This window comes from Chiloscyllium plagiosum, chromosome 33 (genome assembly GCF_004010195.1).
Source record: "Chiloscyllium plagiosum isolate BGI_BamShark_2017 chromosome 33, ASM401019v2, whole genome shotgun sequence".
Classification (NCBI taxonomy): Eukaryota; Metazoa; Chordata; class Chondrichthyes; order Orectolobiformes; family Hemiscylliidae; genus Chiloscyllium; species Chiloscyllium plagiosum.
Window position 1 is genome coordinate 515,306 of NC_057742.1, and position 20,455 is coordinate 535,760.

A 20,455-nucleotide genomic window follows, 5' to 3' on the forward strand; every position below is an offset into this window, starting at 1 on the left:
ACCTGCAATCTACTTCCTGACCTCTCCGCCCCCACCCCGGCCTATCACCCTCACCTTTATCTCCTTCCTCCTATTGCATTTCCAACGCCCCTCCTCTCTACCTTTTATTTTAGCCTGCTTGGCACACCTTCCTCATTCCTGAAGAAGGGCTTATGCCCAAAATGTCGATTCTCCTGCTCCTTGGATGCTGCCTGACCTGCTGCACTTTTCCAGCAACACATTTTTCAGCACTGATATTTCCAACCTCCAACATTCAGACGATTTGTAAACTATCCCAGTGACACATTCCACAAACTAATTTCCAGTATAGCACTAGCCAATTGCCATACCAGTCAGATTATCTCAATTTTCTTTTATTATCAAGAAATATGCACATAGGTTTCAAACTTGTAGCGGTGACTTAGCAAGTTGTCAGTTCTTCATTTCAAGGTCAGCATCCAATCCTGGTCATTGATAATGAATCCAAATTCCAAATGAAATTGAATTTTCATGGGTGACATTGATGTTTTTTCCATGAAGATTTTGAGACCATGCAATTCCTGGACTGAGGGGGCTCTGCAGCACAGTAAAAAAATTCCAGAGCAGCATCCCCTTTTAGTGATCCTGCTCAGGGATTTTAGAGCCCCATGCACCTGAATGACGTCAGGAGGAGTAGGTGCTTATTGTGCTGTTCATGTAAACTTCCACAAGAAATGTAGGCTTTGCTATCTTAAGCATCTACAAGATGCATTGCAGCAATTCCTTTGACAGCATCTTCCAAACCTGCTATTTCTACTGTCTAGAAGAATCATGGTGGCAGACATATAGGAACACCAGCACATGCAACTTCCCCTCCAAGCTATTCACTTGAGATAGCTTTGGCAAATAGAATTAAGGAGAATCAAAAGGGTTTTTACAAATACATTAAGGACAAATGGGTAACTAGGGAGAGAATAGGGCCCCTCAAAGATCAGCAAAGTGGACTTTGTGGAGCCGCAGAAAATGGGGGAGATACTAAACAAGTATTTTACATTAGCATTTACTGTGGAAAAGGATATGGAAGATATAGAAAGTAGGGAAATAGATAGTGACACCTTGCAAAATGTCCATATTACAGAGGAGGAAGTGCTGGATGTCTTTAAATGCATAAAGATGGATAAATCCCCAGGACCTGATCAGGTGTACCCTAGAACTCTTGTGGGAAGCTATAGAAGTGATTGTTGGGCCTCTTGCTGAGATATTTGTATCATCGATAGTCACAGGTGAGGTGCCGGAAGACTGAAGGTTGGCTAATGTGGTGCCACTGTTTAAGAAGGGTGGTAAGGACAAGACCAGTGAGCCTGACGTCAGTGGTGGGCAAGTTGTTGGAGGGAATCCTGAGGGACAGGATGTACATTTATTTGGAAAGGCAAGGACTGATTAGGGATAGTCAACATGGCTTTGTGAGTGGGAAATCATGTCGTGAGTCTGCTTTGAGCCCATCTTGCTGATGCAGCTACTTACTAATGCTGCCTGATCTTGTACTGGGCCCAAGCACACCTCTGCCACCGCTTCCATGAATCTGCACTGGAAGCAGATGGCAGCAGGATCCCAAACTCACCTCTGCATCAGCAGCCACAAGTCAGCGCTCAGAACGCCTCAACAAAACAGAAGCCACTGTGAACCCAAACTCACGTCCGCCACAAGTGCATGCTGATACTGTCACCATAACCAAGTCTTGAAGAGGTAAGGACAATAGGAGAAAGGAAGAGAAACTAAAAGAAAAGTCTTGTAGGTGTTAGCTTTTAAATACGGGAGATGGCATCTGATCCAACTCATTGTTCTAATATTGATGAAACCTGTTCTTTAATCAATTCAAACTTCCTTGGAATATAGTTTTTGAGACACTTTCGCAAACATTTTCTGAAGTTAAAGATAAATGACTTCAACATCCATTACAGATGGCTAATTTTTTGTCATTATTTTCTGATCAGCCTGTTCAGATATGTTATGATGCATCTCTGGAGCACAGAGGACTTGAACCCAGGCCTTCTGGCCCAGACTTTACTATTGCACCACTATTGCTGCGTGGGAAGAGAAATAGGCCATTTAGCACTTAAGCCTGTTCAATTGTTCATTTAGAGTCATGGGATTTTGTACACTACGTTGGTTTTGCTCATGCTGGATATCGGGTCCTTCGTTCTGGTGAGTTGTTGTCTGAGCGTGGCTGTTGGTTTGTGTGCTGTTATGAGTCCTAGTGGTCGTAGTAGTCTGGCTGTCAGCTCAGAAATGTTCTACGACCACTACGACTAGACTACTACGACCACTAGGACTCATAACAGCACACAAACCAACAGCCACGCTCAGACAACAACTCACCAGAACGAAGGACCCGATATCCAGCATGAGCAAAACCAACGTAGTGTACAAAATCCCATGACTCTAAATGAACAATTGAACAGGCTTAAGTGCTAAATGGCCTATTTCTCTTCCCACGCAGCAATAGTGGTGCAATAGTAAAGTCTGGGCCAGAAGGCCTGGGTTCAAGTCCTCTGTGCTCCAGAGATGCATCATAACATATCTGAACAGGCTGATCAGAAAATAATGACAAAAAATTAGCCATCTGTAATGGATGTTGAAGTCATTTATCTTTAACTTCAGAAAATGTTTGCGAAAGTGTCTCAAAAACTATATTCCAAGGAAGTTTGAATTGATTAAAGAACAGGTTTCATCAATATTAGAACAATGAGTTGGATCAGATGCCATCTCCCGTATTTAAAAGCTAACACCTACAAGACTTTTCTTTTAGTTTCTCTTCCTTTCTCCTATTGTCCTTACCTCTTCAAGACTTGGTTATGGTGACAGTATCAGCATGCACTTGTGGCGGACGTGAGTTTGGGTTCACAGTGGCTTCTGTTTTGTTGAGGCGTTCTGAGCGCTGACTTGTGGCTGCTGATGCAGAGGTGAGTTTGGGATCCTGCTGCCATCTGCTTCCAGTGCAGATTCATGGAAGCGGTGGCAGAGGTGTGCTTGGGCCCAGTACAAGATCAGGCAGCATTAGTAAGTAGCTGCATCAGCAAGATGGGCTCAAAGCAGACTCACGAAGGTAGCAGAGCTGAGTGTGGGCTGGAGCAATACACAACAGCATTGGTGATATCTGATTTGACGAGGTCCAGCAAGCACTCAGTGGTGAAGGCATCGGTGGAGGCACAATGACACCAAACAGCCGCGACTTTGATTCCAGCCGCAGCGATGCACCAAAAAAGACTTATGCCTGGTCACCAGGCATATGATGGAGCACTTACAAGAAGGACTGTAAAGTTGGACAATTAGTTCATTTATCTGCTTTCACCTGTTTTGCTTTATTTTTCTGTGTTTTAAGATAGCACTAGAGGGTGGTGACACTGTATAAACACTTCACTGTATTTTGTAGCATGAAACATGTGACAATGGTAGTCAGACAAACCATTGTACCCTTACTAACAAAGAAAAGACTAATGAACAACTTCAACATCAAAGAGAGAAAAGCCCTCAAAAATGACCAGGATGTAATCATAGTACCAGTGGACAAGGGCAGAATGATGATTATAATGGACAAGACTAAATGTATTCAGAAAGCAGAGAAACTACTTGCAGATACTGATACCTACCTACAGAGGGAGCATGACCCCGAACCTTGTTGTTCCTCTCATCCTAAACCTATGCCCTCTAGTTCTGCACTCCCACGCCCCAGGAAAAAGACCTTGTCTATTTATCCTATCCATGCCCCTCCTGATTTTATAAATCTCTATAAGGTCACCCCTCGACCTCCGATGCTCCACAGAAAACAGTCCCAGCCTGTTCAGGCTCTCCCTATAGCCCAAATCCTCCAACCCTGGCAACATCCTTGTAAATCGTTTCTGAACTCTTTCAAATTTCATAACATCCTTCCGATAGAAGGGAGACCAGAATTGCACGCAATATTCCAAAAGTGGCCTAACCAATGTCCTGTACAGCTGCAACATGACCTCCCAACTCCTGTACTCAATGCTCTGACCAATAAGGAAAGCATACCAAACTATCCTATCTACCTGCGACTCCACTTTCAAGGAGCTATGAACCTGCACTCCAAGGTCTCTTTGTTCAGCAACACTCCCCAGGACCTTACCATTAAGTGTATAAGCCATGTTCTGATTTGCTTTCCCAAAATGCAGCACCTCACTTATCTAAATTAAACTCCATCTGCCACTCCTCAGTCCATTGGCCCATCTGATCAAGATCCCATTGTACTCTAAAGTAACATTTGCTGTCCACTGCACCTCCAATTTTGGTGTCATCTGCAAACTTAATAACTATATTTCCTATGTTCACATCCAAATTATTTATATAAATGATCAAAAGCAGTGGACCCAGGACTGATCCTTGTGACATACCACTAGTCCTGACCTCCAGTCAGGAACTCTCCACCACCACCCTCTGTCTTCTACCTTTGAGCCAGCTCTGTATCCAAATGACTCTGTATCCATCTGACAAAACTCTAGCCAGAGAGACAATAGTCAACCTCCTGGACAAACAGAACAGATGACATGACGGGGAACCTATCAACAAGGACTGCGTACTCAAACTAAACGTGTGCTTGACAACACACTTCACATTCAACAACCAAATATATGAACAAATCAATGAGAGACCTATGGGCTTATCTATCTCCGGGCTTATAGCAGAAGCAGTGATGCAATGACTGGAACAAACAGCCCTACCACAAATCTGATCCACATTCTGAATCAAATACGTGGATGACACTTTTGTAATTATTAAATGAACAGCAATTGAGAGAACACATTGGATTATCAACACCATTCTCACAGGTGTCAGATTTGCCAGAGATGAGGATTGCATGCAGTTCTGGTCACCACATTATAGGAAGGATGTGGAAGCTTTGGAAAGGGTGCAGAGGAGATTTACAATGATGTTGCCTGGTATGGAGGGAAGGTCTTATGAAGGAAGGAAGGACTTGAGGCTGTTTTTGTTAGAGAGAAGAAGGTTGAGAAGTGACTTAATTGAGACATACAAGGTAATCAGAGGACAGTAATAACCTTTTTCCTAGGATGGTGAAGGCTAGCACGATTGGACATAGCTTCAAGTTGAGGAATGATAGATATAGGACCGATGTCAGAGGTAGTTCCTTTACTCAGAGAGTAGTAGGGGTGTGGAACACACTGCCTGCAACAGTAGTAGACTCACCAACTTTAAGGGCATTTAAATGGTCATTGGATAGGCATATGGACGAGAATGGAATAGTGTAGGTTAGATGGGCTTCAGATTGGTTTCACAGGGCGGCGCAACATCGAGGGCTGAAGGGCCTCTCCTATGAGGGAACCAACAATCAACTCCCATTCCTGGATGTGATGGTAAAAAGAACAGTGAATGCACCACGAGAGTACAGCAAAGGCACACGCATGGACTAGATCCTAAACTGCAAAAGCAACTACCCAAACGCATACAAGAGAAGCCGCATTAGGACCTTGTTCAAAAAGGCTACGATGCACTGCAACACTCCTGACCTGTGAAGAGAAGAACAACACCTCTTCACCGAGAACGGATATCTCCGCAACTTTGTCCGCAGATGCCTAACAGACAAACAACGCGACGAGGACATGCCATGACCAGACACACTAACCACTCTATATAAAAAATGTCTCGGAACTGACAGCCAGACTTCTGTCACTGGGATTCATGACAGCCCATAAACCAACAAGCATGCTCAGACAACAACTCACCAGGACAAAATACTCTATTACCCATCATGTGCAAGACAAACCTAATTTACACAATTCCACGCACGTACTGCACAAAACACTTTATCGTACAAATAGGCAGACAACTAGCATTCTGCATCCATGAACATCAGCTGTCCCTGGTAGCTATACGCACAGATGACAATGACTGCGTATTTGACTGGGACAGCACAACAATTGTAGGGCAAGCTAAACAGAGGACAGCCAGAGAATTTCTAGAGGCATGGCACTCATCCACAGACTTGATCAACGAACACACTGACCAAGACCCAATATACCGGCCAACACAACGAACAACTGGAACCGGCAACTGAAAATAGCAGAAACAGGACCTAATAAATTTCAGAAGAGACAGTACCACAGCAATTCATAGGACACTCCAAAACACTGAAGATGTCACATAGACAAGAGACAAAACATCTGCAAATCAACTTCACAGTTTGGCAAACCTACCCACAACCACAGCAATGTTTGAGGATAAACTGTGATAGTTTGAGTCAGTAGAGACCAAGATCTTGCTTAGTTGACTTTGTACTTGAGCTGGTATACTTGGATCTTTTGGGTCCAGAGGCCTGGGTTCAGGTCCCATCTGTTCCAGCGATGTCTCATAACATGTCTGAACAGATTGATTTAAAATAAAATGGACTAGAATGTTCCCCAGGGCAGGAGTTAACTTCTGAAAAGGTGAAGGGTCTAGAAGGGAAGAGTGAACCTGGTACTTGTACTGCACAATATAGTTTAATAATAAAACAGTCGTAAGTCTCTGAAAATCTTGTACTGACTGATTCAGTCTGTGGAATCTGTCAAAGAGTTATCGTCATGTGCCCCCTTCAACTTCTTTGTAACATATTGGGTGTTTTATAATGTTTCATGACTGTTTTGGATAATGAAATAATTTACTATTGATTTATAATATTTTGAATGTCTCAGATGCATATTTGATATCTGTTTAGGCATTCTAATGTTACTCTGAAATTCAGGAATGCTTTGGTCCTGAGCATTTTGGATTTGAGAGGTTGCAGTGATAAAAACATTCCAGATTTGAGAGGTTGCAGTCTGGATAAGAACATTTTTGCTGTGTCTCAGAGCCATACAAGAACTCCCTTTGTTACTAAGATCTCTGACCAATATCAGGAGTTCTGATGAGAGATTTTAATTGCTGAGCTCCTTAACATCATGGGACCTACTTTAGTGAAAATTGGTCCTTAGTCCTTGAAATGTGATGTTTCTGTTTAACTAATCTCTCTGGTTCTCTTCTGTGTAGCCAGGTGACCTCAGTGGTGGCAGGAATAGTGGGAGCACTACTCTTTGCAGTCCTTATGATTCTTCTTGTTATCTGGTTCAAACGCAAGAAGCGACTGAAGCGGAAACACACAATGCTGAGACTCCTGGAAAGAGAGGTGAGTGTTAACATAGCAAACTAGCTCTTATCCTCCTTGTGGGAAATTGTTGCAATTCACCATGAAGCACCATCAGCTGGAGAAGGGCCATGGTAATGTCAGTTACAGTGGTTGACTCAGTGACCCACCTTGACTGTTCACAGGCATCTCCCAGATGAAGCACGAGTGGTCAATTTTCCTTACCCATGAGATATTCAAAAAACACCCTCTTCACATTCCATCCCATCCCTTCCCATCTCACTTGCTCAATAAAAACTTCAGCGCAGCATGCCAAATACCACGCTGAGAATCTCAGTTGAGAGCTGAAGAGTTGGGACATTAGTTCCTGACTGATGAAAGTGCTACCACTGAGCCATTGCTGCCTCCTTTCACAGAAAAGACTGGAATTGAAGTCCTGAGCCTCCATAAAAACTGCAGCTATCAATTTATGCAACCATAGTGAGAACACAAAGTGAAGCACCCAGAAAAGGGGTGTATGAATGTGCAGAGGAGAAAATGAGGACTGCAGATGCTGGAGATCAGAGCTGAAAAATGTGTTGCTGGAAAAGCGCAGTAGGTCAGGCAGCATCCAAGGAGCAGGAATATCGATGTATCGGGCATAAGTCCTTCTTCAGGAATGAGGAAGGTGTGCCAAGCACCGCCTTCTTGACCTGCAATCTTCTTTCTGACCTCTCCACCCCTACTCCCTCTCCGGCCTATCACCCTCACCTTAACCTCCTTCCACCTATCACATTCCCAACGTCCCTCCCCCAAGTCCCCCCTCCCTACCTTTTATCTGTGCCTGCTTGGCACACCTTCCTCATTCCTGAAGAAGGGCTTATGCCCGAATCATCGATTTTCCTGCTCCTTGGATGCTGCCTGACCTGAGCTTTTCCAGCAACACATTTTTTAGCTATGAATGTGCAGACTCAACTCAACATCATATTCTGTCATGGTACACGGTCTCACTATGTGGATAGGACTGTGTGATTTAACCAGTGGTGCAGTGGCACTGTAACTCACCTGATAAGTAACTACCAACCACTGACTTTGCATCCTACCTTGAACGTCATTTCATTGTTGATCAGATTAAAGAAAATAAGTTCTTTCCAGAATAGATTCACATTTTAGTTCTCACTCATTTAATTCAGTTCTGTATTGAATTTGAAGTGGTTTTCCAGGTCAGAAATGTAAGAAGTTCCAAGGTGCCCTGTGAATCCCCAGTCTAAATTGTTGTCTGATAATTTGTTTTTCAGCTGGTTGAACCACTGACCCCAAGTGGAGTTGTTCCAAACCAGGCCCATATCCGAATCCTGAAGGAAACTGAAATGAAGAAAGTTAAAATTCTGGGATCTGGTGCCTTTGGGACAGTTTACAAGGTGAGTAAAGAGACCCTTGTGCATTGGGACCTGGAGAAATTCTGATCACTTCTTCAACTTACTCCTTCTTTCCATCCATTGTTTAACTGTGTGACTGGTTTGAAGCCAGGTGTCAGTCAGGTAGCAGTCCTCAGATCCATCTGGATTGTTAAATTCTGAGTGGCCACAATTGCTGAAATGTGGAAGCTGGAAATACAACTTGCCACATTTCACAAACTGATTCATCAGTTTACGTTTCAGTTGAGTTTCGAGCTGGTTCCACATTTGGGTGCTGCTGGAGAATTTAGAAAGCTTCCCTACGTCACACTCTCTGTGGAGCCACTCCTCAGCTCCAGAATTTATCTCAAATAATTTTAGGTATATTTACCCACCCAGTGATTAGCTGGTGTGATCTGTGACTTGACAGGATGTGGCAGAAGCATCATTTATGAATGATTTACGCCTATTACTTTGTAAGTCTGTTCTGGGTAAGTTTGTTAAGAGACTTCAACCGATGGCCTCAAATGTCTATTTTCCTGAATACAGGGAGTCTGGATGCCGGAGGATGAAGATGTGAAGATTCCTGTTGCTATTAAGGTTTTAAGAGAGGGAACGTCTCCAAAAGCTAACAAAGATATCCTGGATGTAAGTATAACAAGTTACATATCAGCCAGCGATTCAAACAATTGGTTTAATAAATGCCACAGGAATATAGCCATTCGTTACCCTTATGACTAATCGAGAGCATTATAGTGATGCAGATTACCTCGCTTCTGGTGCAATAGGTTCCCCTCACAGTTTGAAATGAAATCAGGGCAGGCCACCAGAAATAACTAAACTCCCATTCCATTTTCCCACATTCATCAACAGAAGATGATTCCCACATACTGCTAACTCCAGCCCTCTCTGTCCTCCATTGACAATTTCTGAAATTACTGCGTTGAATTTTGATTTCTCCAGTTATTTTCACCTTAACAGTTCTGCCCAATCAACATTTAGTGGATTAGTTTCCAGCATGGTTGATTCCAGTGAAATTAGAACCTCTTTACAAATCTCTGCAAATCAGTGCTTTAGCATTTTGGTAAAACTTCTTTTTGCTCTGAATTTCTCCTAAGACTTTGACAGGTTCTGGAACCTTACACTTCCAAGCACGTTCTCATCATGTGGCCTCCCAGCAAAGCTCTGTTGAAGACTCCCACATCTCCTGACTCATTGGTCCATTGGGTCAGTAGTTTGTGAGTGCCCTCCCATCAATATGAGTTCTGAGGGCTGTGTGCTCCAACTCTGTTCCCTCTCCAGATAAACCACCTTCCTCAGTCATCATCCACTTTCCTGCGGATGATTTCATTCTATACTCAGTGCCCTTTAAATCCCAGACTCTTTAGTGCTCGCAATCTACAATCTCCTTGGTGAAGCGGCTGAAATATTATAACTATTCTGTATTTGCCTTGAGTTCAATCAACACTGAATTCAAAGATAGAAAGGTGCTTTGATTCCTAATGTTTCATTCTGAAGGTGAGGATGAAATTTTGCCAATTCCCACAACTCAGAATCAGAAGTACTCGTTATAGCGGAGTTTCAGACAGTGCTGATTGGCACAGACTACTGAGGTATTTTTGTGTATTGTAGGAGGCATACATAATGGCGGGAGTGAGTAGCCCTTACGTCTGTCGTCTGCTTGGAATCTGCCTGACATCTACTGTTCAGCTGGTAACACAGCTGATGCCATTTGGATCCCTACTGGATTATGTCCGAGAAAACAGGGACCGAATTGGATCTCAGCATCTCCTCAACTGGTGTGTGCAGATCGCAAAGGTATGTCAGCAGAGAGGTCTGAGCTGGACTCATGACACTGCTCGTGTGGAGCAGGAATCTTCAGCACTATCGCCATAATGTTGTCAGGGTGGCATGGTGGGCTCAGTGGTTAACACTGCTGCCTCTTAGTGCCAGGGACCTGGGTTTGATTCCCAGCTTGGGCGACTGTCTGTGTGGAGTTTGCACATTCTGCCCTCGTCTGCGTAGGTTTCCTCCAGGTGCTCCGGTTTCCTCCCTCAATCCAAAAATGTGCGGGTCGGGTGAATTGGCCATGCTAAATTGCCCATAGTGTTCAGTGCATTAGTCAGGGGGAAATATGGGAAATGGGTATGGGTGGGTTACTGTTCGGATGGTCGGTGTGGATTTGTTGGGCTGAAGGGCCTGTTTCCATACTGTACGGAATCTAATCTAAACCTTTGCTGTATTTAGTGCCTTCAACATGTTATTGATAGTGTAGTGAATCAAGTTGCCTGAAGACTGGCATCTCTGATGTTGGAGATCTCAGAGGGAGGTCAAGAAGAATCATTTACTTGGCATTTCTGGCTGAAGGTTGTTACAATAGCTTCAGCCTTGTCATTTGCACTAATGTGTTGGCCCCGTCACCATTAAAGATGAGGATTTTTTTTTACCCTTCTCCAGTTAGTTGTTTAATTGTTCATAACTGGATGTGACTGGACTGCAGAACTTTGATCTGATCCATCAGTTCTGGGATCATTTAGCTCTGTCTGTAGCATGCTATTCCAGCTGTTTAACATTTACGTACTGCTGTGTTGTATTTTCACTAAGGTTGACAGCTCAGTTTAGGTATGCTTGGTATTGCTTCTGGTAAAAGTGATGTAGAATAGCACCCAGTTCTAGCAGCTACATCTTTTAGGACTCAGCTAGCACATTTGGATGTAGTAGTACTGAGATAGTCAGTGATGGACATTGAAGTTGCCCACACAGAGTACATTCTGTGCCCTCACCACCTTCCTTGCTTCTTCCGAGTTGTGTTCAGCCTGGAGACTGACAGATCAGCTAAGAGTGGTAATGACTGGTAAACAACACGAGGTGTCCTTGCCCCTGTTTGATATGATACCACAGAAAAATTCATGGGATCCAGGGATCCAGAATCCAGAGGATTCCCAGGGTCACATTCTCTTGACTGTATATCTTTATGCTGTCATCTCTGCTGTGTCTCCTGCCAATGGGGCTAAACGTACCCACAAATGGTGTTATTGGCTTTAAGTTATGATTCAGTGAGTAGGCCATAGGTTGGCTGATGTACGAGATGACTGTCCAAAGTTAAGTGCAAGTCCAGATATTTTTGAGAAGACTTTGTAGGATAGACTGGGTAGGATATGCCATTGTCTGCTTTTAATCTGAAAAATCTTAGTTGTGATATAAAGTTAAAGGTGAGCTAAGGGGCTGGAGTTGCACTCACTGATGTTCTCTTTCACTCAGGGAATGAACTATCTGGAAGATTACGTTCGATTGGTCCATCGTGATCTTGCTGCAAGGAATGTCCTTGTGAAAAGTTCAAACCACGTGAAGATCACAGACTTTGGGCTTGCTAGGCTGCTGGACATTGATGAGACAGAATATCATGCAGATGGCGGGAAGGTAAATGCTGCCTATTGGCAGTGTCACAGTAGAACAACCTCAATTCAGACTGTACTGTTTGAGGAAGCCTTGCCTGCATGGAGTGATTAATCTGAATTACCGAAATTCTAGAGCTAATGAGGGAAAACCATGCAGACCCCGAGAGTTTCCACCTTAGCCTTTATTCCCTTTGTCGACTTGAGTTGTCCAAGCTCAGTGTGTACCTGAATGTTCTTCATTGTAAATTAATTTCTTTTTGCAGCTGATATGTTTGGGTTTGCAGTGATCAGGACTGTAGACTGTTTCATGCTGCTTGCCAGTGAGAATCAATGCTTTTGGGTTCACAGAATGTAAAATGATTCATCTTGTCTGCTGTTTTCTTAGGTTCCAATTAAATGGATGGCATTGGAGTCCATTTTGCACCGAAAGTTCACCCACCAAAGTGACGTCTGGAGTTATGGTATGTAAACCAGCCCTGTAACTGTGACCTCTCAGTACACATTCTGATTATCAGCATATATAAGAGATAAGGTGAGTGCCTTAGAGCTTCATCTACAGTTTGATTGCTGGGAAATTCTAACTGAATCCATCAGGGTTAATATTGTGATAGTTGTGGCAAGCTGATGATCTGGTAAAGTTCACTCTTAGTGAGGGAGCTGGCTGCCTGAAGTGCTCACACCGGGTATGGAGCTGCACTGAGAGCATCTGGGTATGTGAATGCACTGATCGAGGAAGCTCCAGGATATACATGTTTAATGGCCAGTACAGTCATATACAGGGCAACCCCTGAATCCATGCATCTGGTTACCGCGGTTTCAGTTACCCGCAGTTTACCGCGGCCCAAACATATTATAGGGAATGTTCCAGAACCAGGGACCAGGAGGCTGCTGGGAAGGTCTGTTTCCCATTTAAATGAATGGATTTGCACCTATCCACTGTTGCGGGCTTCCGTGGTAGGTCTTGAAAAGTATCTCCTGTGGGTACGAGGTGGCTACTGGTCAGCAATGTCCTTGTTACCTGTATGTGCCACATTCTTTGTGCAATAAAGTAAAAAATGTTTGGTTACCTGCAGGAGTAACGGTCTGGGAGTTGATGACGTTTGGAGCTAAACCATATGATGGTCTCCCGGCTCGTGAGATCCCTGACCTGCTGGAAAAGGGAGAGCGACTCCCACAGCCCCCGATCTGCACCATTGATGTCTACATGATCATGGTTAAATGTGAGTTAGAAATCTGTTAGACACAACATGGAACAGCAGCTTAGAGAATGCAGCACAAAAATATCAAGTGAGACTGCTCTCCACAGAGTCGAAAATCCCCGGGTACTGGACTGAACCCTGGGAAACAGGAGCATTGTGCTCATCTATGCCTTAAATTTGATAGTTTAATGCAAAAAGAACTCTTGGCTTAAAAAGTGAAAATAATGGAAATGCTCATCAGGTCGGCTCCACCTAGGGGGGAAGAAATTGCTTTTAGAGCTACTGAGTATTTCCAACATTTTTAATTTTTACTCGCTCGTTTTTCAGTTCAGTGATCTTCCCTCAGACCTGGAAAATGGAGACGTAACAAATCTTAATCAAGTCCCGAGGCAGGGTGAGGAGGAAAGGGAAAGTCAATGACTGGGTGGAAGGCTGGAGAGACTTAAAGACTGTTATGGGTCAGACCAGACTCCCTCAAAATATTTTAAGGCAGTAACCTCGACCCTAACCTTTTCTTATTTTAAAGACAAATGTGAAGTGCCTGTTCCCGCTGCAATGTGACTGGTCAAGCTACTCAACGTTATGCAAAACACAATTTATTTAAACACTGTAGTTAAAATGCAACCAAAGAAATAGGAATTTAGAATAACTTAACTCTATTGGAAACTTAACAGAATAGTAGATACAGTTCCTAATTGACAGTTCCAATATAGTAACATCCCATAAACACTTCGGAAGAAAGTAAAATTCAGAGACGGATTCTGACATGCAGTTCTCCAAACCAGGAGGGAAAACACATCAAGAGAAAATTCAGAGAATATAGCTGCCAGGAGACATTCACTGTAGCTTCCAACCCTTTGGAGACCCCAATAGCTTCTCTCTAAAGCTAAAGTTAAACCTAAAACTAACAAAAACTAGAAAGCCTGGTCTGTTAGAGCTGGCCACACCCAGGATACTTCCATTGTTCTTACTTCATTAAAAACCCCAAGGTCTCATAAGGTGTTTATGCAAGTGGTCTTTACTGGGCAGTTCCGCATCTCTGTCTTACAATCTCTCTTCAAAAGAAAAGCCAGGACAAAATAACCTCTTTAAAGCCACAGCATTGTCACAAGATCAAATAACTGGTGCAAATGACACAAGGCAAGAAGCAAAAGATGGGCTTGGGAAAGGTGTAGATAGCAACAGCAAAATTGCAAATACATACCATCCCAAATAATACAGGCAGTGGTAATGATGTGAAATTATTGAATTGATGTTGAATCTGAGCGCTGTAGAGTGCTGAACGAAAGAAGAACTGCTGTTTCTGGGAACTTATTTTTGCTCTTCATTGGAATCAAGAGAGTAAAGAGATTGGAGTGAAGCAGCAAATTCAAATTTGCAATTTCTTTGTGACCTACAAGTATCTGCAAACAATTATTTTACATCTAATTTTGCAATCCTGAAAATGTGAATCTTCTCATAATCAAGGAAAATAGGTTAACAGTAGCCAATAACCAAACTCTACCTTCTCCCAAGCAGCGGCTGTACTTGAGAAACTTCTTCACTGGCATTGGAACACTTCAGGGTGTTCTGAGAGAATAATGACACTCCATTAATGAAAATTTTTATTTTCTTTACAATCCTCACTCACTAAATCTGAAATTCATCCAGATGACAGGATGTATGCCTGTGGAGCTCGGTTTTTGATAGCTTTCCTGATTATTCTACTAGGCTGGATGATCGACTCGGAATGTAGACCCAAGTTCCGGGAATTGGTGACAGAGTTTACTAAAATGGCCCGAGACCCTCCCCGATATGTGGTAATCCAGGTAAGTACCAGAGGAGCTGCTACATGGGCCTTCCTGATGTTAGGCGCAATTAATTGCTCAGACTCCTGCACACACCATGTCTCTCTGTCTGTCTGTCTCTCTCTCTCTCTTATTTTTCTCATTTTTCTCTTTTTCCTTTTTCCTTTTTTCTCTGTCTTATGTATTTTTCTGTCCACCTGATTTTGCGCTCGCTCGCGCGCTCTCTTGTACATTACGTTCCCTCAAGTTCTCTCTCACTCCTTCAATTCTCTCCCTTCACCCCCACATTTCTTTCTCTTCCTCCTCCTCACCATTCTGTCTCTCCCTCCTCATCCTGTTCTCTCTCTTCCTCTCCACACCTCCCTACCTTGTTCTCTCTCCCTCCTTCTCGTGTTCTCGCTCTCTTATACCTGCTCGCCCCCATTCGCATTCTCCTCCCTCCTCCTAGTCTCTCTGTCATGCCTCCTGTTCTTCATTACCTTACTTTCATGTTACTTCCACTACCCCATCTCATTTTCAGTGGATGCAAGACAGAGTCTGATTTCTTCTGAGAGATGTTGAGCTGATCTCGGTTTTCCTATTGTCTTGTTTCAGGGTGATGAGCAGATGGTCCTTCAGAGCCCCACCGACAGTAAGTTCTACCGCACTCTCCTGGAAGATGAGGACATGCAGGATCTGATCGACGCTGAAGAGTATCTGGTACCACATCAGGGGTTTTTCACCACTCAGCCCCGCACCCATTACAGGAGCAGAATGTCATCTTCCAGAGTAAATATTTGTAACAGTGTTTAACCCAGCTCCTTTTAGACCAGGTCAAGACACCTAAATTTGCCTCCATTGGCAGAGTTCAGTTCCATCCATTCTGTGGCTTTAATAATGGAGGTCTGGATCAGGAGCAGGTGTTTGTGTGTTCGGAGGTCACAAAAGCCAAATTGTGGAGCAGTATTGCACATATTGTTGCTGTAACAATTTGTAATTGGCAGTGTCTGCTGTCCCTTTCAGACTCCTGCCTGATCATGGAGAACAATTGGGTGTGGGGTGGCTATTAAAAAGGAAGTCCAACTGGAAATTAGTGTCTTTGTGTTGGCTGAGGCTAGGTAGTGATCCTTCACAGTCAAACGTCTTACTGATAGTTACTGGATCCGTTATTGAACACTGGCCCTTGGACGTAGGAGTCAGTCTAATGACCAGATTCAGGTAGATGGAGGAAGTCATTATATTTGGGGTTAAATGTATCTAGTCCCGATCTGACAGCCTCTTGTTTTCTTTCCTTTTTTAGAGTGCAACAAGTGTGGCAGAAGTAGAAGGTCAGGGGTCAGAGGCTGCACAAATCTCTGGCCTGGTGTCTGGTGCTTCACAAACAGTTGCTGCCTGTGTCGACACTTGCACTGAGGCTGAGAATTCAGGATGTAGAGGAGTGCCCTGCTGTCCTACCAGAGAGGACAATGTCACTCAGCGATACAGCTCCGATCCCACAGTGCATCTGACCGACGAGGGAGAAGATGAGGTGGATAGTTACATCTCACTGGGCTCTGATCAAACTGAAACAGGTTAATGTCGATGATGTTTGTTCCTTCTCCTGCCGACTTGCTTTGAAAAGTCCGTTGCTAATTCTTCATGTGGGAGGTAGGGCAGAGGGTGCATCTGGTGAAGTCTGGGTCTGATCTTTGGCACCAACATGACCTGATTTTGCTTCTAATCTTCATCTTTTGTTTCTTGTCAGACTATATAAACCAGGCAGATGAAACCTTATCTCCCAGCCAAGCTCGAGGTAATGCCAGGAATGGGCCCCTGATCCCAAAAAGTCAGTTCAGAAACACCGTGGAAAATCCTGAATATTTGACTCAACAGAGTCTGTCTGGGAACAAGGACCTACCATTTGATCATCCTGATTATTGGCCGCCTGATCTCCAGAGCAGGTTACACTCTGGGAATAATCCTTGCCTGAGCCCTGCTACCCCGTCACTAACACAACCCAACGGATACATCCGGGTTGCAACAGCGGAGAACGCTGAATATCTTGGCCTGGCGGAGGCGAGCAGTGTGTAGAGGAATCCGGCAGCTTCTGGTATAATCAGCTGTCTCACTGCCAGAAGACTGAACAGCAATCAGAACCTAAGCGTATTCAAAACAGAAGGACACATCTCTCATGTCTAACAGCATCCGTTGAAAAGGCAGCTTATTTTACTCAGCACCTTAACTAAATCTTACTGTAAACAGGCTTTGGTGAGTGAGACATTTGTTGGTGCCACAATTTCTGTTCTGGAATATTTCACAAAAGAGCCCAGGTTAACTGGTGAAACTCTTCCGAGATGTAGTGTAGGTGAACTGGCAGTAAACACCTTGCTGACCTAGGCCACTGAGCAAGAGCTTTTGGAAACGAGCAGGCAAAGTGTGAAATGTTCCCTCAGAGTCCTGTTTTTATTGTAACTCTAAAAAAATCATAAAACTATTCACGATTAGCAATAAAAAATTCCCAGTCTGATCCAGGGATTGCTGGTGATTCGCTGTGAATCCTTCAGGCCATCCAGACTGGATCCCACATCTAAGATCTGCTTGAGTCTCAGTGCAGCTACCCTTTTCTACGTATTGCCCCTCCCCAACCCACCCTCTCCGCAGGTGCAGTGACTAGACCCTCTCAACCTCTTCCCTGAGTGTTGGCCATTCCCTTGCCACCCCTGTGGTTTAGATGTGAGGAAGGGTCTGAGCTTCTGAGATACCGGGTGTCTGTTTCTGATGGGAATAGGCAGCATCACATTTAACAGATAAGTATTGCCCTGAACCCTGGTTGGGTGAATCAAAGGACAGGCAGTGAGGAGCTGATCCCGACTGGGGGATGGAGGGTGATACTGGGATTTGAGAGAGATCACAAGCAGCAGGCAAGATGTGAGAATTCACCGAACAACATTAAGAGGAATGAACTTTTTTTTTTGTATATGAAGTTTAAAGTTTGTACAACAGAATGTTGGAAATGAATTGCTTTTGGTTTGGAGAATGTTGTAGAAATTACTCAATTCTGAAATTCATGAGTTTTTAAATCCATTTGATCAGAGTTTTTGTATATTCGATTATGGGGAAAGAGTTTTATATGTTTGTAAAAGATATTTTTTCTAGAAGTATCCATTTGATGTGAATGTTTCAATATGAGCACTTTTACTTGTTTCTGGGAAATGGTTTGATTTTATTCTGATTACAGCTGATGGTGGAATTGCCTAAGTGGCCCTCACTCCATTAGCCATCTGTACTGTTCCGTTGCAGGCTCAGAGCTGCTTTGTTTGAATGGAGGGCCAGGCTGGAATGATTTACTGTTTGGTAAACTGGTCTTCAATTAGACTCCAGTGCAGTTAGAGCTATGCTGTGATGAGGATGCATTCTTGATCCTGTGGGTTTACCAAGTGCAGGTGACAGGAGCTTGTTATTCCTCAGCATGGACGAGGGTGTAATAGTCACATACTTAAATTAAAAATCTCACAACACCAGGTTATAGTCCAACAGGTTTTCTTGGAAGCACTAGCTTTTGGACTGCAGCTCCTTTATCAGGTAGCAGAGCAGCGCTGTGAAAGCTAGTACTTCCAAATAAACCTGTTGGACTATAACCTGGTGTTGTGTGATTTTTAACTTTGTTCACCCCAGTCCAACACCAGCTCCTCCACATCATAGTCACATACTAACAGAGACTCCTTGTGCCTGAGCTCTTATTAAACTTTACAAAATTGCGTTGCTCATTGGAGTCAATTCGGGATCAGTCGATAAGCATACGATCTGACTTTGTGAAATTACTGTGGTGAATTACCCCAGCCATTGTACATTTTCTCTAAATCTGGATCATGTAAAACACTATATACTGCAAATAAATCTCACTCTATTTTTACGTTTTCTTACTTTGTTTTCAAGTTTGTAAATTGCATTTCATTACACCAGTGTGTGTCCCTGTTTGGAACTTTGCACATTTCCTTCTCTCAGTTGGTCACCAGGGAATGAAGAGGCAGTGAGAAAAAAGGGGTGAACAATGATCCTTCAAACTGGAGCAAAGTTTAGGGGAAAAGGACTAGGAAATGGCTATAACTTTCATAATTGCTCACAGCATCTGATGGGAATTATGTCCATTCCCAGGCACCACACTTCAGGAAGGTTGTCCAAGACCTTGGAGGTCAAGGAGAAGGCACAGAAGGGATTTATTGGAATGGTACCAGACTTGAGGGACTTAACTAGAGAGGAGAAAGTGAGGTCTGCAGATGCTGGAGATCAGAGCTGGAAATGTGTTGCTGGAAAAGCGCAGCAGGTCAGGCAGCATCCAGGGAACAGGAGAATCGACGTTTCGGGCATAAGCCCTTCTTCATGAATTCCTGAAGAAGGGCTTATGCCCGAAACGTCGATTCTCCTGTTCCCTGGATGCTGCCTGACCTGCTGCGCTTTTCCAGCAACACATTTCCAGGACTTAACTAGAAAGACTGAAAAAGGTCAGCTTGTTCTCCTTGGAGCAGAGAAAGTTGATAGAGATTTATTGGAGATGTTCAAAATCAGGAAAGGCTTTGATAGTGTCAAAAAAGAAAAGCTGTTTGCAGTGGCAGAGGGATCAATAACCAGTGAGACAGAAGATAATTGCAAAAGCACTAGAGGCAACATGAAAAGAATGACATCAACACTTGTTGCATGAAAGGCTGCCATATTCAGCAATATGAAGGTCAGCCATTCTGCCCAAGGACCATGTTGTACTGTTCAGACAGATCATGGTTGATCCATTTGTGGGAATTTCGTATTCCTGTCCCTTCAGTAATTCTCAATTCCCTCAGCCATCAAGAATCTATCTACTCCGACTTCAAATATTCAATTGCCCCACCTCCTACTGCTCCTTTTGTGGAAGGTTTCCAGAAGGGAATTGGATAAATGCTTGAAGACATTTAAAGGAAAGAGAAGGAAGTGGCACCAGTTATATGGTCCCTTCAAAAAGCCAACAAATGTATGTTTGGAACCACAGAAAATTGCAGCAGATCATTCAGCGCAGTCAGCCTACTTTTGCATTATCTTCACTGTTCCTGTATATTAATGCAATACTTCCATTGAACCCTGAATCCTTGACATCTGTAGCACTAGAAATCTTTCTTTCTTAAGTATCTTCAGTAACTTTGCCTCCATAGCCACCTGAGGTAGAGTATTCCATAGGTTCACCACCAAATGAAGAAATTTCTCTTCATCTCAGTCTGTATTTTGGAACCATGATCCCTTGTTCTATACCCCCTGACCGTGGAAACATCATCCTTGCACCAGTCTGTCCAGCCTGTCAGAATTGTATGTTTCAATGAAATCCCCTCTCATTCTTCCAAGCTCCAATGAATACAGACCCTGTGAATTCAATCCCTCATACTACAAACTTCCATTCCAAGAATCAGCCTATTAAATCTTAGCTGCATTGCCCCCTATGCAAACATATACTTCTCTGTGTAGGGAGACCAAAATACTCTGGGTGTGGCCTCAGTAAGACTTATTCCCTTCTCGATTCAAATCCCCTTGCAATGAAGGCCACGATACCATTTGCATTCCTAACTGCACGTTGCACTTGTATGCTTGCATTCAGTGACCAGTGTACAAATGCATCCAGATC

The 20,455-nt window shown here is 43.5% G+C and overlaps 1 protein-coding gene across 3 annotated transcripts in view; it reads left to right on the forward strand.

Moving 5' to 3' along the window:
• LOC122539698 (receptor tyrosine-protein kinase erbB-2-like) overlaps nt 1-18,369 on the forward strand; it is a 46,448-nt gene extending 28,079 nt beyond the window's left edge. Inside the window, exons 16-26 of one of the 3 annotated variants that reach the window (XM_043674694.1) lie at nt 7,000-7,135; nt 8,371-8,493; nt 9,019-9,117; nt 10,102-10,287; nt 11,731-11,889; nt 12,253-12,328; nt 12,941-13,087; nt 14,777-14,874; nt 15,448-15,552; nt 16,133-16,403; nt 16,577-18,369. In XM_043674694.1, coding sequence (XP_043530629.1) covers nt 7,000-7,135; nt 8,371-8,493; nt 9,019-9,117; nt 10,102-10,287; nt 11,731-11,889; nt 12,253-12,328; nt 12,941-13,087; nt 14,777-14,874; nt 15,448-15,552; nt 16,133-16,403; nt 16,577-16,902 — 1,726 coding nt within the window. In that variant the 3' untranslated portion in view covers nt 16,903-18,369. The other 2 variants (XM_043674693.1, XM_043674695.1) reach the window with 2 other exon arrangements.
• The last annotated feature ends 2,086 nt before the right edge of the window (nt 18,370-20,455 follow it).